Source organism: Balaenoptera ricei, chromosome X (genome assembly GCF_028023285.1).
Source record: "Balaenoptera ricei isolate mBalRic1 chromosome X, mBalRic1.hap2, whole genome shotgun sequence".
Taxonomy (NCBI): Eukaryota; Metazoa; Chordata; class Mammalia; order Artiodactyla; family Balaenopteridae; genus Balaenoptera; species Balaenoptera ricei.
The window spans coordinates 123,485,266-123,504,976 of NC_082660.1; the positions used below are offsets into that span (position 1 = coordinate 123,485,266).

The 19,711-nt window shown below is 38.9% G+C and overlaps 1 protein-coding gene across 6 annotated transcripts in view; it reads right to left on the minus strand.

Moving 5' to 3' along the window:
* The window catches only part of MCF2 (MCF.2 cell line derived transforming sequence), a 63,815-nt gene extending 47,563 nt beyond the window's left edge, over positions 1-16,252 (minus strand). For 4 of the 6 annotated variants that reach the window (XM_059909972.1, XM_059909971.1, XM_059909970.1 and 1 more), the window contains exon 1: positions 7,328-7,378. In XM_059909972.1, coding sequence (XP_059765955.1) covers positions 7,328-7,378 — 51 coding nt within the window. Of the gene's footprint in view, positions 1-7,327; positions 7,379-10,658; positions 10,750-11,877; positions 11,993-16,211 lie in introns of those variants that run through there. The other 2 variants (XM_059909967.1, XM_059909966.1) reach the window with 1 other exon arrangement.
* Positions 16,253-19,711: the final 3,459 nt, after the last annotated feature.

A 19,711-nucleotide genomic window follows, 5' to 3' on the forward strand; every position in this document is an offset into this window, starting at 1 on the left:
AGGAATGCTGGAATATTAATAATTGAACAAAACTATAAAACAAAAATTAATAAGATACTGTGGAGGCGGGGGTATATGGGAACTCTGTACTTTCTGCTCAATTTGCTGTGAACCTAATCCCACTCTAAAAAATAAAGTCTATTAAAAAAAAAAGAGTAACTTTCATAGAGGGATAAGACCTAGACTCTGAAATGACATTCAAAACTGGAGATTTTTAAAATTCAACTTGAGATGATGATAAAAACATAAACAAGTGGCAATGAGAACTAGAGTCAGGGAAAGAGAACTGAGTGTGATACAAATAGGTAAAAGAAAGGAGCACAAAATTAAATCAATTAAACTAAACAATGATGACAAATAGACACAGATCGGGATGGCTATCTACCTGAAAACTCCTCTAGGTGGCCATATCTGTACTACCCTCTCCCTTCATGAGAAACTACTTCCCCTCCCTTCAAAATTCATATGTTGAAACTTAACCCACAAAGTGAAGGTATTCGGTGGTGGGGCCTTCAGGAGATGATTAGGGCATGAGCGTGGAGCTCTCATGAATGGGATTAGTGCCCTTACAAAAGAGACCCCAGAGAGCTCCCTCACACCTTATGCCATGTGAGGACACAGAGAAAAGATGGCCATCTATGAACCAACCAGGAAGTAGGCTCTCACCAGACACCGAATCTGTTGGCACCTTGATCTTGGACTTCAGACTCTAGAACTGTGAGAAATAAATTTCTGTTGTTTGTAAGCCACACAGTCTATGGTATTCTGTTATAGCAGCCCATAAGGACTAAGACAACCTCCTATTGTTCTTTTTTTTAAAATAAATTTATTTGTTTTATTTATTTATTATTTTTGGCTGCGTTGAGTCTTCGTGGCTGCACGTGGGCTTTCTCTAGTTGTGGCGAGCGGGGGCTACTCTTCATTGTGGTGCACAGGCTTCTCATTGCAGTGGCTTCTCTTGTTGTGGACCACAGGCTCTAGGCGTGCAGCCTTCAGTAGTTGTGGCACGCAGGCTTCAGTAGCTGTGGCTCATGGGCTCTAGAGTGCAGGCTCAGTAGTTGTGGCACACGGGCTTAGTTGCTCCGCGGCATGTGGGATCTTCCCGGACCAGGGCTCAAACCCGTGTCTCCTGCATTGGCAGGCGGATTCTTAACCACTGTGCCACCAGGGAAGCCCAACCTCTTATTATTCTTAATATTGGTTTCTAATGAGAACTGTTCTGTATCTTCATGACCTTGCCCTTCTAACACACAATGATTTGTAGTGGGATGAAAATTTGATGTAAAAAGTCCCACACTACGGTTTTTCAAACTAGCGCTGAGGGAAGGAAACTTTGAGGGTGCAGTTCCAGAGCTACTCGTAGCCATGACCCCTGCTGCTAGAGGAAGCTTATTCCAAAGAACAAAGCCAACAATGTATAGAGAACTGGAAGTAGAGACAGAGAGTCCCAATGATAATGTGTATCTTACCGTCTATTATGTACATAATGTCTATTATATTTTATGCTAAGAATGGTACATACTTGCCATAGTTATTATAAGAATTAAAAGAAATAATGACTATAAAGCTACTTTGTCAACTCTAAAAAAATTAATAAGATAGTTCTTTTAATTTACCTTGGGTTCCTGGACCTAAAGAAGAACAAGCAGACTTAGGTAGAAAACTTTTTCGGAATATGGATAAAGGCTTGCTTAAGGGGAAACTCTGACAGGGACTTGTGAGAACTCTGGACCTACTTCTAGACTGACAGCACTAAGTGTATTTCTATCCTATTCACTTTAGGAGTTAAGCCTTTCCTTCTCCTTCAGATGGGCAAATTACCAGTATAATTATTATACTTAACCTGCCTTGCCCCAGCTTATTTTTTCACTTTTAAATGAAATCGAAAGCATCCTACTTTTGCCAACACTTAAAGCACTATTACTTTTATTGTTTCATGGATTCTAGGTTGATCTGCTCTCATTGTCTTTTTTGTCTCTGACTTTCCTTAATGTCATATTCTCTGGTATTGCATTGGAATTCTCTAGATGCAACACCCTAGGGATGACTAACTTAAAGCCTGGAATACTGACCCACCTCCAAAACCGGGGTGGGGAGGATACTATGGGAGCAGAGAAGACCATGTGGCAACTTTCTGCCCCGAGGTCAGGCCCTGGTCTCTAACCTGCCACTCTTAGGAGAACAAGCAGCCAGGCCCTGGGACAGCTGATCACACAGCAGGGAACAAAGCAGAGAGAAGAGAGAAGCAGAACCACTGTTCACAGCATCCATGGGGAAGAGAGTTCAGGCAGGGTTTGGGGGTATTCAGCTGCTCCTAAGTCAGGGATTTCATGCTGGCTGTTTTATTAAATCAGTTATTCCGTCTATTTGATAAAGTGGTTTATCCCAAACATTGAAAGCTGAATAAAATGCTTCTAAAGATATTTCTACATTCTAAGCAGATCATTCTTAAGTAAAACTTCCTGATTATTTTATCATACCTTCTCCTCCCTTAATTCCTTCAAAATGTTTAGTGATTCGCTCATCACAGAAAGCCTATAGGACTTCCCTGGTGGTCCAGTGGTTAAGACTCCGAGCTCACAATGCAGGGGGTCTCGGTTCAATCCCTGGTCAGGGAACTAGATCCCACATGCTGCAACGAAGATCCTACGTGCTGCAACTAAGACCCAATGCAGCCAAATAAATAAATAAATATATATATATATATATATATATATTTTAAAAGCCTACAAATATTTGCATTTCTAAAGAAAATGCACTATCAAGGATGAACACTTCATTTATTGCCTGTATAATTACATTTGCAATGTTGTTCATTATAGGATAATTTTAGGACCTTTATTGAGCTGCCATGCAAATCTTCCTAGAATACATGGATTCTGTTAATCCAATAGCTACTCTCAAATCTAAGCCATTTGAAGGAACAAATAACTTGTAGGCAATAGTTATTATTTAGTAGGCAAAACTACTAAACAATTGGGTGGCACTCAAACAATTCATTTGATTTGTCAGAGTTATTTTTTTAGAAAACTAAATCATACAGTTCAGACCAGGCATATTGTTTCTATGCCTCACATTCATCAGATCCCATGTATGAATCAGAAAAACTTGATTTTTTAATCCCAGTCCCACTCACTTATCCCAAATTTAAATAGGTGCTTGTCAAACTAGTTATAGTAAAACCACAACCTCATGTGAATGACTTTTAATAGCTTCTCTCCAGCAAAAAAAAAAAATATATATATATATATATGTATACACATGTACATATATTTACATGTATCCAGGACCCCTCAAAGCCTTAAGGTAGGGACAGGAGATTGGTTAGCTGGCCATGGGTGGGAGTGTTGTTTTTTATTGAATGACTATTATGAGAATTATCCTCATCATGATATTATGACATCATACTAAGTATTTTACATGCAATAGGTTCTTTTATCCTCATTTCACAACTAGTCAGTTCCAGCTAAACGCTGTCATGTGGGAAGGTGGGCCCAGCTCTGCCAAAGCTGTGATTTCTCAAAAGAAGCCAGAAATCCAGACTTCTGTGGGAAACACGATTTTCAAAGATGGGAAACAAATGGAAAGTTTGTTAAAGCACTGGATGGTCTCAACAAAACACATGTATGGAGTACCAGTTTGCAACCTTGGAACTAAAGCTTCATACATCTGAACCTGGGCCAGTATCAACGCTCTGTCCACTTCTCTGGCTGTGATCGCTGGCTATGAGAATCTGGAGGGGACAGGGCACTCCTGAGAAATTTTAACCTGAAAGGCCATTTTGGATTTAGGGTCAGTCTGCATGTGTTTGCATGTGAGCATACAAATAGGTATAGAGACAGATTCTATTCTTTATATACAGATATTTGCATAACTAAAAGATTCAAGATAATCTATTTTAAAGCCGCTATTGAAATGAACATTCAAACAGCATATCACATATCATAAACAGGATCAGATGCACGTATCTTATAGCAAATATAGCGCAAGCCCCCTGAGGTTTCCCATTCGGTTTGGGGAAACTACATCTCTACATTCTCTGGTATGCTGCCTTAAAGATCTCTAATCTGGATGGTTACATAAACATGAAAAGGCACAGTTTCTATTTTCTCCAAAATCAAACCCTAGATTTGCAAACTATAAATCGTTTTTGAGAGCTTGTCAAAAAAGCAAAAAGATGTGAGCAAGGGTCAGCCTTGTTTTCTTTTATTGCTTTCTTCTTTACCAAAAAAAAAAGCATGCAGCATGAGAGAGGAAACAGCATTGGTTTTAGGCACTGGTTGCAGGCTTTTTTTTTTTTTTGGAGTTCCAACATGTGACTGCTTAAAGGCGCCTCAGTAAAAATGAACATGCCGCCTGTCTTCATAGGGCTCAGAGCCATTTCTCCCGTTTCTGAGCACGGCCCCACCCCAGCCCTCGGCAGCAGCTCCGACCGGTTCTTCAAGTTAAGGCACACAGAATTCGTTTTCTCTCCCCTTCCCCTCCTAGAGAAGACATTTACTCCCTTCTCCTCATGCCTGTCTTCCGATCACCCAGTTATATGGCCTCACGGCAGTTTGGACAGCGATAACAATGACAAAAGGCATCGCTTTTTCACTACTGAAGTCTGGAAATTAACCTTGTTTAATATTCTTTAGTGCGGCATCTCAGACAGGCAATTCATACACCCTCTGCTCGCTTTTCAGTTATTCTAGTTATTTCTTTAAAAACGCTTACAGTGGCTGATGCCACATAAAAATTTGATTATTTTACTATGAAAACAATTTATATTCCTAGAGCTTTTTCTTTGCATCCTTAGGGCAGAGAAATGCAGTCACAATAAGAGGGAAACCAGGCCAATCTGAATGCTAAGGACAAGCTCTTTCCAGGACCCTTAACCCTTTCCAGGACACGTACTTAACAACGCACAGGCTGAATGCAAACTCAGACTTGCTGCCTCGCATTTAGGAATAACTTGACCTTGACATCTAGAAAATGGGACAAATACTAACAGTAAAAACAAATGTTTGAAAAAAACCAAAAACAAAATGTTTGAAACAGTTTAGCAACATGGAGCCTACTGAACAAAACTATTATAATTTCATATTACAATAGTTACAGAATATAACTATTACAGAATATAAAATACTGAATTGTTGGCATGTGATTGACCTCGATAAGGTCCAAACTATCACGTTAGAATACACTGGGAAACATCTTGTGACCTCAAGCTACAGAGAAGAGTTTCCAAGGCCGTGAGCTACTCCTGCACTCTTCCCACATACCCCACCCTTAAAGAGTATAGAAAGGAAGAGTTACTCCACAGATACCCAAATAACTTGCCAAGTGATCTCAGGAGTGGGACAGTCCCAGGCAATACTCTTTTCCTTGTGATTCGCCCTTCTTGTCCCATATCCATTCTCAACCCCCTCACTTGTTCACACTCATTGCAATTTCCACCAAGTAGCCAGTTTAAGCCTCTCTTTGGACTTTAAATCCACTGCTACCATCCTTCCAGGTGCTACCTATCATAGCCTCTAGAATCAGCCCAACTCCAGAGATCCTTCCAAGTCAAACTATGGTGTCACCAACTGAGTTGCAAATTTTTCACTCTGGTCAGGCCCTATGCATGCAAGCAGAACAAATTTGTCTTCCACCATAGTTCTGGGCTTCAGGCTTAATCCAATCAATTTCATTTCAAGCTAGCTGTTCATAGGGACCACTTAAAGTAATTCATTTGAGAGAAAAAGAGAAGAAAGAAACCAAGAAAGTAATAGACACATATGCTCTTCCTTAAGGTCCAAACAAACGTCATCTCCTTTGTGAGCCCTTCCCTACCAACTAGAAGTTCTTTCATAATAGTTATTTAAGAGTTATTTATGAACATGTCCTACCTTCTCTGCTAGACTGAAAGCTCCTTCAGCTCTGTAGCCATTCCATGTTTACCTCTGTAACCCATGTTGTGTGTGGCACAGTACTAGATATATCTATTCACTGAGTACTTGTGTGCTGTATTAATTTGTGTGTATATTAAGGGATGTGCATCTACACGAAACAAAGTTCAGAACTGAGAAAACATCTATGCATATAAAGGAATTAGGAATTTTCTGAAAGCTTAAGTAAATTACTTTTGATAACGAAAGTACTGATGTCAGTTGCACTCAGTATTGCAAAGCATATACACAGGCATCTCTTGTGCACCATGAATTGTCTGTTAAAAGTCTGAAGCTATTATTCCCATAATACAAAATCATGTGTAGAGCTGGAGATACAATTTTGTCATAATAAAAAGATTCATACCCTAAACTGTAATTTTTAATATATCATTTTGTGTCAAGAGCTTCATTAGAAAATAAACCGTTTACTTACCCATTGATGTTCACTGTCATTCAACAACAATAAAATTCTTACTGGTTTATTTCCCTGATCTTACTTTTGATTCCAAGTGTCATTTTTTTCTATGACTGATTTTCACTTTCTTATTTTTTGTGTGTTGTCTTGATTATTTAAATAAGCAAGTATTATATTTTAAATCACAACATCAACAACATTACCTTAAGTTTTGAAAGAAAAAGAGTAGCACTGAAAACCTTGCTGATGACCAGTTAGTTATCAAATTAGCTAGTGTTACTTCGTATCTCTCCAAAATACATCTAAATATCCCTTCAGAAATTTGCTGGGAATTTAGTATACAAGTGAACCAACGATGGGAAAATTTGAAAATGTATCTGAAAGGAGAGATTTCTAAATTCTAGCTTATAAAGAACAGTGAGTCACTTTTCTTCCTTTAAGAAACAGTTGTCAACAGGCTAGAAATCTGCATCTTTCAAGTTTGAATATGGGGAAGAAATGAAATCAGAAAGATTTCGAATCATCAGACTTCAACATTTTTTCACTTGTCCGGTAACACCCAGGAAGGGCTGCCTTTTTAAATGCTGATGAAGTCGTCTCCAGATCTGTCCATGATATCATACTCTACTTGACCATGGTGAAAGGAAGGATGAATCCTTTTGTTACATATTATTTTAACTAGTCACTTAAAGCTACTCTGCCCAACGATTCAAAATTGCTCATACAGTCTTGAACAAATACCATGACGGATGGTGCTTCCTCATAAACTTGATCACGTTTAGATTTTGAAATTACATTCTACCACCTTGGCCTTAACATTCCCCTGTGTCCGTATCACAGGAATCACATCAATGCAGTCCATGCAAACACAAGTCTCCATTCTCGCCCTCTGTCCTTAAAAGCCCCATTCAGCAGTTTGTGCTATAGCACCATGCTGCCGCATCCCTGCACTTGAACTTGGCAATAGGCTTTCCAGGACTGCAGGCAGAGCCCTTACCGCATTCCTTCTGAACCTCATCTTGCCTCTCGGGGGAGTTGCTTCTGCCATCTCGCCTATACACAATAACACTCTTCTTTTCCAATTGTCAATGCCACATTGATGAAATATGAGCTGCTTCTTAGGTAGTATTTAAAAGCGGCAGCCAAAAATCTCTATCAAACAAAGCTACCGTAGCTGCTTCCATTACCACCGTGGCAGCGCTGCAAAAAAACCACTATCCCTGATTCGTCAGCTGACAGAGCCTTCCCTGCTGCTCATTGTAATTCAGAGTCGACACATTCCCCCAATTACTTAGCCTGATTGAACCTCATGGATTAGCTGGTGCTGGACTGCTCAAGAAGATCAGCCTCGTCCAGGGAGTGGAGGAAGGAAAAAAAAACGACTCTCCTCCTAGGGGCTAGATGGGACTGGCTTTCTCCTCTGCGCAATTTGATTTTTAAGGTGGAATGCTAAGAATCTTTGTGAAGGTAGTATTAACTGATATCTTTAATCTTGTCCTACCCTGGTCTGTAACTTGAAATTCAATTCTGTTTGTTTTTTTTTTTTTAATTAAATTCTATTCTGGGTTTAAGCCTTGTGAAAGGTTAATAGCTTGTGAAATTTTGGCCAGATGATAATCTAGAAAGAGCAGAACGTGCAAACTTTCTAAGACGGATAGGATTCTCTCCCAAATGAACATTTCCCCAAAATGTATAACTAAAAAACAAAAAATTTTGTCTCTTATCATTATGAAGTATAGCCTAACTGCGTAGTTTCTTTTGGAATCTAGAAATTAAGATCTTCAAATTGAATTATATAATTACTTCATAGACACTAGTTTAAAATAATGTACTAAAGACAGTTAGACCTATCTACACAATGGCCATTTTCACCAGAAATTCTTTCTGAATGTCAACTTTTGTTCTTGAAATTGGCTTGCATTCAATATTTACCTCTATTGCAAACAGTGTCCAATGGCTATTAATGGTTGAGATATAATTAATGTGCTTTTGAGTATGGGTATAGAAGCTCTACCATAAGCAGAAACATTTAAAATGCTAAAAAGAAACAACGCTTAAACTAGTCTATAGCCAGTTACATGTCATCGTCACCTGCCGTCCCCCCACCTCCCACTCCTGCCCGGCTGTTCTGCAAGTAAAGCGACCTTGGGCTCAAAGCTCTTTGTTGGGCATACTTCACGCTTCCCCACTGAGAGAGCATTCCCTAGGGAAACAGATTCCCTAGGGAAACAGAAAGGGGAGCATCACCTCCCCTTTCTGTTGGGGTCAACAAAGTCATTATTCCTTTGTTGACCCCAAACCAATAGTATCAAGACCCAATTTTGTACTTCTCTTTTGGGAAAAACAAGACCTCCGTTCTAAGCAATCTATTTGATTAATAAAAATAAAACTTTACCAAAAAACTGATGCCATATGCCAACCAGTCACTCAATGAAAATTAATCTCAGCAAGCAGGCAGTTTTGGCCAAAAGAAAAAACGCTGGGCTGGGTGATAAAAAAATGTTTTATTGTAACAAGTGCTATATTTAGTATTAAATAATTGATTATTGTCATAAACTGAAGTCTGCTCAATAAGCCCAAGGACCGATCCTAAAGGCCAGGGCACGATAAATACCTTTTATATGATTCAGTCCATTGATAGGGCTCAATAGTACCTGCAGGCCAGATGTACTCTCTCCAAAGGAATTTTTACCTTTTTCTAAAAAAAATTTAACGTATTTGTCTCTCCACATGTCATTTGGAAAATGATAGGAAGCAGCAGGTATTTGACCTTGGATTCAACACGTAATCTTTCCAAAATGCGTATATCAATGTAATTCCCTCATCTATGGGACAATTATAATGATACTTGCCCACAGGACTTAATCAGGAAACAAAGAGAATCAACATGACTTAATAAATGTGAATGCCTTTGAAAAAGCAAAAATGTATTATCCAAAATCGAGGTTTTAATATTTTATTTTGGTAACTTTTATGAATCTGGAATTAACTCTTCTCTTCATTGCTTAGGATTAAACACTTCTGTTATAAAAAATAAACAAAAAACCACCTTGCTGACTTGCCCAAGATGAGGAATAATTCATACTGGGTATGAGAAGAATAATGATCTCATTCATTTTACCATCTGAGTGCCAGTGTATTTCTTACACTCGTCAGCAAGTTAGGAGAGCAAAAAGAACACTGGCTCAGAAGTCCAACAACCTAGATTTTTTCTTGCCTTCACAACTAAACCAACTGCCTCTGCTGGGTGTGGCCTCCCGTGTGAGTCCAGAGACAAGGAAGAATTTCAGATGGCTGATGACATTGGACTGTCAAAGAAAAACATATATTGATTCCCAGCTACTCTGGTCTGATAGGGGAAGTTGACTGCATGGCGCTTTTGCAGACAGCCCCACTCTTACCAGCTCAGGAGGAGTCTATGGGTTCCTCACCTCCCTCTTCTTCTATGAAAGAGAAGTGTCAGACAATATCCAGATGAGCCTAATAATGTAAAAGATCATCTTGGCTGTGGGCAGGATTGCATCTCTCATATTGTCTCCTTTAGGGAAACTGTTTTTCTTCTCTGGGTCTTGGAGAGCTGGGGACTAGCTTCCAATAGGGACAATATGTCATTTTGCAGGTGACTCCCTTCCCTCTCTACCCCAGGGGAAAGAAAAGTCTGGAAAGATATACACCAAAATGTTAAAAAGTGCTTATTTCTGGACAGTTCGATTATTGACTATTGTTTTAAACCTTCTTCTTTATACTATTCCATATATAATAAGTATACAGCAACACACCTATTTCCATTTTTTAAGCAGTTCTTATAAAAAAATTGCCTTGCTTTGAAAGGCATAGGGGACCATGAATCACTTCTCACTCAACTTGAACCATTAACTACTCATTCTTTCCTATTAGGTTTTATTTTGGGTAGAGTTGGTTAGCTCAATCTCTTCTACCAATTCGCCTCTCTAGTTTCCCACCTCCCCATTCCATCTATTTTTATTGTCTCCATCAGTATCAAAATAAGCTGTACCCGACAAACAGAAAGTATAATGCAAAACAAAGTCAAGAAGTTACTGTAGAATACAAATGTAAAACAGTTAGCTAGTGGGAAGCAGCCGCATAGCACAGGGAGATCAGCTCGGTGCTTTGTGACCACCTAGAGGGGTGGGATAGGGAGGGTGGGAGGGAGGCTCAAGAGGGAGGGGATATGGGGACATAGGTATGCATATGGCTGATTCACTTTGTTGTACAACAGAAACTAACACAGCACTGTGAAGCAATTATACTCCAATAAAGATCTACTTAAAAAAAAAGAAGTTACTGTAGAATAAATTGGTACTCACTGAGATTTTTTGGAGAGAGATTTTGAGAGAAGACCAGGTATCCAGTCTTCGATCAAGAATAATGGTAAATCGAGAGTCAGATCCATTTTGCCTACAAGATGAGAGGAAATACTCTGTTTTTCTTAGTAATAACCCAACTTTGCTAGATATGTCCTTACTTCTGATTATTTCATTTACATGTGATGCCTTGCCTGAAGACAGATTTGGAAAGTTATCACAAAGTGCTACAATGGAAAGCCAATTTAATTCCATATTCCACTACTCACTATTTAAAATTTCTTTTTTGTCACTAATGTCAATCTTTTAAATAGGCAAGTAATAGTGTCATGCAGGTAGGCCACTAAAATGGATTCGGAATACTACGATTTGGGGCATGGGAAAACCTTATAGACAGCTGTCCTTCATGACGTCAGATGTAACTTCATGGCAATCCATCAGGAGTCAATGATCCATTCATTCATTCATTCATTCATTCAGAAAAACACTGTTAAATACATATCCCTACCTCTTGCCTGCTCCTTGAGGGAAGGCAGTGTAATGGATAATAAAACTTTCATTTGCCCTAAAAAGACCACTTTCAAGCTTTAAGGGGCGCAGTGTAAATTTAGTTTTCTGGGATTTGATTTTTGTTCATGAGGTTCTTCACAATATTATGATTTTAGATTCCTGCCTTCTTAGTCTTCAGGATTAATAACCAGAAAATGTTTCCTTTAAAAAATTTGTTTTCAACCTAAATAAAATCTTTAAGGAAGCTTTTGAAACTTTCCCCTTAAAGCATTCTCATCTCAAATGATTTCTAATATCAAGTAACTCCTAATCCATTCCAATATCACTTTTGAGTCTATTTAACTTTCAGTCTTCTTATTTTATCCTTGGAAGAAATGAAGAATAGCTGTCTAGCTACTGGCTAGTGAGAGTTCCTTTTAGGCGAATTAAAGGCTTTATGTATGATCATCATTTTTAACCTATGTTCTTCTGCATGGGGACAAATACTTCTAGGCCCCCAATTTGGTTTTCATAGATCCTCAGTATAATTTTTATAGCAATTTAGGTAGCTGTCAGCTTCCCCTTCTAAGTTATTTCTTATCTACTCTGAAGGTGAGTCTTATGATCATTTACAATAACAAAAGCCACACTAAAACACCATTTTCCTGTTACTACATTCAAATGGGTAGCCAATAGAAACCGAACTGAAAAAAAATGTAATGAAATGGTATACCTTGCAACAGACGTCAAGTAAGTCAGCACTTTTGCTATCACCTCTTCTGGTATGCATCTGAAATTACAATTTTCCGGAAACGTAATGATCCAAGCATTGTCCTTTCCCCGGCCCCCTAAAATAGTATAAAAAACCAAATTAGCATTTATGTGACAACAATGTAAGAAAGAGGGGATTTTAGATTTGAGAGGGGTGGTTAGAAGACAGTCTGGGGCCAATGCAACTTTTATAAGGATGATGATCTCCACAGAAACCAAAACGGCACCATGCTCCTGCTGAAGTCTAAAAAGTGGCAGGGTGGTTTTGAAATAAAAAAGGAGAAAGAAAGAAAGGGAGGAAGGGGGGGAGACAGAGAGAAAGAAAGAAAGAAGAAAAGAAAGGAAGAAAGAGAAGGAGGGAGGGAGGGAGGAAGGAAGGAAGAAAGAAAAAGAAAGAAAGAGGGGAGGGAGGGAGTAGAGAAGGCAAAATGAGAAAAAATTTCACAGAATATGTATAATAAATGCAGTTGAAAATAGAGCTGATCACTCATATTGGACAACCATGGGTATTGGGAAATAACTGTTTCTATACCAGTGTTATGAGCCTAAATTCAAAGTGAGTCACTGACAGCTTGATAACAAGTGGAAACCTTGATAAAACTGACCACTTAGAGTCATGGTGAGCATGAAAACAGTATAGGATACAAGCTATAGGAAATAAGTGATGTTCTAATGGATTGGTGGAAGAAACAATATAAGCAATAATACCAACAATGGAATAGGAATCTTACTAATGCAAAGACAGAAAGACCACAAATTCTCCATGGGTTAAAATTCAGTGTGCACCCCACTCCACAGCCCTCTACGCAGCCTGGAGGGTTGAGAATGAAAGCCACCTAGTGCAGGGATGAGCCTTAGATGTGCCTAAGGTCCCACTCTGTAGTCAGCCTAACACCTGGGCAGAGAGTGGGTGCTCAATACATATTAGTGCTAAATGGAAGTTGAAAGATTATTTTAGGAGGAAAGTTGTACGGTGGCCTTTGAATTTAGCTTGCTAAAAGAAATTTTTTGAGAGGTTTAGTTGTAATTCTCATTTGGCTAAATTTAAGTGAATAAAGGTACAGGATATAAAAAAATTCAATATGCAATAAAACTATGACAAAGGCAAAGGAGAGAAAGTAGAATGATAAAGCAACTAATTCCAAAAGAAAGCAAAAATGGAGGGAAAAAAACGAAGAATAGGACAAATAGAAAACAAATAGTAAATGATAGTTTTAAACTGAGCCATGAATAATCACATTAAATGTAAACGATTTTGACACCCCAATTAAAAGTTAGAGATCGTCAAATTGGATAAAACAATCAAGACACAACTATATATTGCCTACAAGAAACATACTTTAAATGTAAAGGCACAATGCATTAAAAGCAAAAAGATGGAAAAAGATATAACATGCTAAGTAGTCAAAAGGAAGGTGTCTAATTTTAGACAAAGAAGATTTCAGAGTCAAGATTAAGAAGATCATTTGATAATCAAACAGCAGTAAATTCACCAAGAGGACATAACAATCCTAAGCGCTCATGTATCTGATAACAGAGCTTCAAAATACATGAAACAAAAATGGATGGAGCTGCAAGGAGAAATAAACAAATCCAGAATTTTAGTCAGAAATTTCACCACCCCTCTCAATAAGTGACAGAACAAGTAGACAGGAAGTTCACTAGGAAACAGTACGCCCGAATAACAATCTCAGCACTGTGACTTAATTTACGTTTCTAGAACACTCCATCCAACAAAAGCAGAACACATATTCTACACAAGTGTACTTGGGAAAGATCAAATTCATTCCTTGCCTTAATCTTTACCAACGGAAACTGAAGGGAGGTCCCCATTCCCATAGTATCTGTTGAATCAAACTAGACCAAAGTAATAAATCAAATGACGATAAATCTTTATAACATTCTAGACTTAAAGAGCAGGATGAAGAAAGATAATCATGAAAAATGATGGCACCCACCCAAGAATTTTAAAGGAACTCAAAGGAGAAACTGTACCACTCTGAACCAAGAGATTAGCCAATCATGAAACAAAGGGCCTCTATAGGTACCGTATGGTGTAGAACTAGGAATATAAATAATATATAACATATAATGCTCTCTCTATATATATTTATTATATATAATATAACTTAGACTTGCCAAGCAACACTTAGGCAAACTATACCTGTCAAAGGAAAGAATGTTGGTCCTTGTTAAGGACAGATTGTCATTGACTAATCTATAAACCGTTATTACCGCTGAGTACCTACAAGTGCTATACTAGGTAGTAAACATGCAAGAAAAGAACAAGGGAGATATTTATATTCTAAATTGGGAGGTTTTCAGTATTTTTCCCATTGGGAACCCTTTCTTCAAAAGAAACGATAGGCATAAGCATTTTTGAAAACAACTACAAAAATCAGATAAGGAAAGAAGTTGTGGAGCGGGATCTAGGTCTGGGAACAGGTCCTGAGGGTGGTTCTATTTGGAACACAGTTGGAAAAAAACTAAGAAGCTTCAGTAAAATCCCTGAATCTCAACAGTGAAAGCATATCACACATTTATACCACTTATAAAATAAAACATAAAACCACATTAATTAAGTCACCACAATTACCGCTAATTATAATCATTAAAGCAGAGGCCAGATTGAAGTGTCCAATTAGGATCATCTGTAAAGTAAATGTTTGTTTATTAAACCAAGCATGTAGGTATCATTTCAGAAGAAATAATTAAACTACTTAAAAGGAATAAGATGGTCTCTTGTACTCTCAACACCTAAGAAGGATTTTCATGCAAACAATGCATATACTTGTAAATTCTTCTTATCTGTTTAATACAATAAATATAATGTTTAATGGCATAGTTCAAGTTACTCTAACACCTGAAAGGAATCTGCTTGTCTTTAGGCAAAGCCTTCCCTAGATATCTGACCAAATTAAAAAGACAAGGGTGGTTTCCCATTGCTATATCTCTAAAAATATGTAATTCTTTTGAGCAGCATTATTCACAATAGCCAAAAGGTGCAAGCAACCCAAGTGTCCATCAATGGATAAATGGATAAACAAATGTGGTCCATCCATACAACGGAATGTTATTCAGCCTTAAAAAGGAAGGAAATTCTGAAAAACGCTACAACATAGAAAGACCTTGAGAACATTATGCGAAGTGAAATAAGCAAGTCACAAAAAGACAAATACAGCAATGATTCCACTCATATGAGGCACCTAGAATAGTCAAATACCTAGAGACAGAAAGTAGAGTGGTAGTTTCCAGGGGCTAGACGGAGGAGGGAATGAGGGGTAATTTTTTTAACAGGTACAGAGTTTCAGTTTTATAAGACAAAAAGAGTTCTGGAGATGGATGGTGGTGATTGTTGCACAACAATGTGAATGTATTTAATGCCACTGAAATGTACACTTAAAAATGGGCTTCCCTGGTGGCACGGTGGTTAAGAATCCGTCTGCCAATGCAAGGGGACACGGGTTCGAGCTCTGGTCCAGGAAGATCCCACATGCCCGTGGAGCAACTAAGCCCATGCGCCACAACTACTGAAGCCCGCGCGCCTAGAGCCTGTGCTCCGCAACAAGAGAAGCCACCGTAATGAGAAGGCCACGCACCACAACGAAGAGTAGCCCTGGCTCGCCGCAACTAGAGAAAGCCCGTGCACAGCAATGAAGACCCAATGCAGCCAAAAATTTAAAAAATAATAAATAAATAAATAAAATAAATTTCATTAAAAAAGAAGAAAAAAATAGTTAAGACGGTAGATTTTATGTTATGTGTATTTCATCACAATTTTTAGAAATTATATACAAATGCATATACATATACAAATACCTATACATATTTTAGAAAAGCAAACTTTTTTATCATGTGTAAATGAAATCCTTTAAAAAAAAACTTAATACATGTTGCTTAATTAGGGTGACTTGTAGCATTTGTAATGAACATTTAAGTCATCAGCGCTATGGTGGAGGGGGAAACCTCAAAGAGGCCACCTGAGTGGTTACCCTCTCACTCAGCCTGCACCCACCTAGGAGATGTATTCCATTTTTGCCCATCACAGATTGCTGAAGACTTGTCCAAACGTCCAATATACAAGACTGGTAAGACTGGTTTTAAACACATATCTAAACATATTTCAAACCTCTAGTTATTCTCTAAATGTCCGTTTTTTAGCAACTACATGCACAATGTATGAATGTTTATTAAAATATAAAAATTATACAGCCACTTATACAAGAAGGACCAAACTAACTTTGCTAATAGATTCAAACATTTACCTGGTCTAAATATATGAAAAAGTCTGCTTACCAGACAGGAAGGCAATGTCTTGCATTAAGAAATGGCTGATGTCCTTCACACGGAGGAGCACCTCGGTTTCTATGACAAACGAGAAAGGGAGAGAAACAGCGGGCACGTTAGAGGACAGCCAGAAACGCACACATGATTTCTCATCGTGCCGAAAAGAACTCTGGGGGTCCCGCAGATCTGCGTCCCCAGACGCACTGCTGACCTTCTCTTTATTCCTCTCAGCCACATAAGAAGGAAATCACACTCTGGACAATATCAGTGGGTAAGTAGGACCAGTGTCCTCGTTCTCAGAATCTACGCCCGGTACATAAACTACTCTCCCTCACCAGAAAGCGAGGGGCAAAGGTCCAAACTCCAGGACATCCAGATTTATTTATCTAAAGGGTAGATAGTCACGTAGAGACACTGGCATAGTGTCTTTTACTTCTAATAATGCCTTTCACTCTGCAAAGCTTTATTAGCGATTACAAAGCACTTTTCGGATCGTTTATCGCATTGGATCCTCAAAATAACCCGGAGAAAGGTATTATTATCCCATCTTACAGGTCAGGAAAAATGTCAGAGAGCAAGTACAAAGTATTGGTTAAGCATGTGAGAAACCTAGATTCCAATCCCAGCTTGTTGCATTTACTGGCTGTATAAACATGTACAAGCTACTTAGCCTCTCAGAGCCTCAAGTTTCCTTATCTGTAAACTGGGCATAATAACATCTACCCCACAGGGTGCCTTGCCGACCAAATGCAAGATAACTGGCGTAAGAGTCAGTGTTCCATGAACAGCAGCCTATTAACTCATCTTTGACCACTAGAGGTGGGACACATCCATGTGATGTTCAATATGTTTTAGTTGTCCCAGATCTTAAGTGCTAATTTGTAATGTTCGATTCTAGTGAACTCTACAGGGGCCCCAGGTCAAAGTTCACTACCTGCCTCTGGTCCATGAGCAAGGATAACTTTTTAAAAGAAAATGGGTCATCAAACTCCGCTATTTTGGATTGCTGGTTTTAATGCCTGTGACATCTCTCAGAGAAACCATATTTTCCCCTTACCCTCTGATACACAGGGCCTTCAAAGACCTGGTCTCTGGTGGTGTCAGACTGGTGACACATTACCCTTCTTAGTGCTCTTCAGATCATACCATACGGAGGTGGTGGATCAGGGCCCATCCTGCTCAAGGGCCCTGAACAGACAAGTTCTCAACGACCCACACCAGACAGTGGAATAGGGCCTCTGTTACAGAGCCACACACACACAAGCACACACACACACACACACACACACACACACACACACATGATTTGAAACATAAATTCACTGACAAATTTATTTTTCGTAAGAAACATGCCATTAAAAATCCACCATTTGTCAGGACATAAAAATCAATTCCTAAAAATGTCTTGTAATTTTAAAAAATTAGGCTCCTGGTACGTCCCAGTCTTCACAACCCAAACTGCCAAAAGCAGTTATTTTTACAATGGTACATGCTTCCTCTGATAAAAGCATGTGTTTATGACAGTCACAAACATGTGTCATATACTGACATTTTTACGCCTGGAGACCTGAAGGAAGGATGAGATGGGGATAGTGCAAAGAGGAGTAGAACTTTCTCTGCTCTCAGAGGCCTGCACAAGTGGCAATGCCCCAAATGTGTTCTACCGTTTAGATGAGAGCATTAGGCATTAAAATATTCCTACATAATAAGACCCAATTTTCTCCCCTGCTTTGATCAGTAGAAATAGCTATCAACATAAATGGATAAATTTTATGTCATGTGGCAGATCTGGAAGCACTAATATCTGCAACCTGATTCCTCCCATACCATTCAGGCTCTTGCACAGTTACAGAAACTATGTCTACTTACTCTATAATTTTTTTTAATCCATTCACATAATCAGAGAGGCATCAGGGCATAAAATAAAAGGCCGAGGGCTGGGAATGGGAGGACCTGGGCCCAGTGCTGGCTCGGCCACTGAGCAGCTCTGGGATCTGGGGCAAGTCACTCCCTACCCCTCAGCTCACTACCCTCTGCGGGTACTACAACAAATGCTTTCCAAGGCCCCTTACATTCTCTGAGATCCGACAACAGGTAAAATCCATAGATATAAGGAAAACACACTATCATAAAATGTCTCCCACAATTATGCCAACAAAATGACATTTACACACTAACAAAAAAGGATAAAATAATGGTTAAAAGAAACGGACTCACAGATATAGGGAACAAAGTAGTTGTAACCAGTGGGGAGAGGGATGGTGGGAGGGGCAAGATAGGGGTAGGGGATTAAGAAGTACAAACTAGTATGTATAAAATAAATAAGCTGCAAGGATATATTGTACAGCACAGGGAATACAGCCAATATTTTAGAATAACTATAAATGGAGTATAACTTTTAAAACCTGTGAATCACTATGTTGCACACCTGAAACTTAACATAGTATTGTAAATCAACTACACCTCAATTAAAAGAAATGGTTAAAAGAGAAGATGTTGCTACTTTAAGAAATGATCAGGGACTTCCCTGGTGGCTCAGTGGTTAAGACTCCACGCTCCCAATGCAGGGGGCCCAGGTTCGATCCCTGCTCAGGGAACTACACCCCACATGCATGCCACAACTAAGGAGCCCAACTGCCACAACTAAGGAGCTGGTGAGCCACAACTAAGACCCAGAGCAACCTAATTAATTAATTAATTTAAAAAATGATCAAGTTCTGGGTTGGAAACAGACCGAAAGGAGAGAAGACAGCAGGAAAGGGAAACAGAAGCCACGGGGTTATCACTGAGCAGCCACAAAAGACAAGGCGGGCTTTTTGCTGAGAAGAAAGAAATAGAGCACGGACTTCGGAGAAAGCTGACACTGAGTTAAACCCAGCTTTGTATCTAACCTTCTTGAATTTCCACACAGATTTCCTCCAGAAATGTAAATGTGAGAACAAATATGATTTAGAATGTTCTTCTTGATGACCCTTTAAACTCTTTTACTCCAGAGCATGAGAAATAAAAAGCCTGGGTCACCAAAGCTGGATCAGGTCCACATTACAGTATATCCCTGTTGACCAGATTCACATTTGATAGGAGGTTTGTGGAGCTGTCCCATGTGGTAAGGTCAATCACTCAAAAATGAAAGGCGTGCATTCTCCTTACTTTGGACCAGTTGTGAAAGAGGGCTGGTTGGGAAGCCAAAAAAGGGAACTAACTCAATAAGTAATCTGACAAACAGCCTCAAAACACCCCAATGGAGCAGCTCTTCATTGAAAAGCTCTGCTGAAGAACCAACCATGTGACTGGACAGTCAAACACAATCAGGCACAAACTGAAAACAAAAGACGAGGAGAGTGCTTGTCAACTCATTCATTCCATACATTTGATCAGGAAGCAAGAGAGGCAAGCTTTTATTGCCTTGGCCATAAATTGCAAACTCAATCACTAATATTTCTTTTATAACATAACAGGTAGTTGTGCAAATGAGGATACAAGCTCAGAATGCAAATACAAAGAATCTT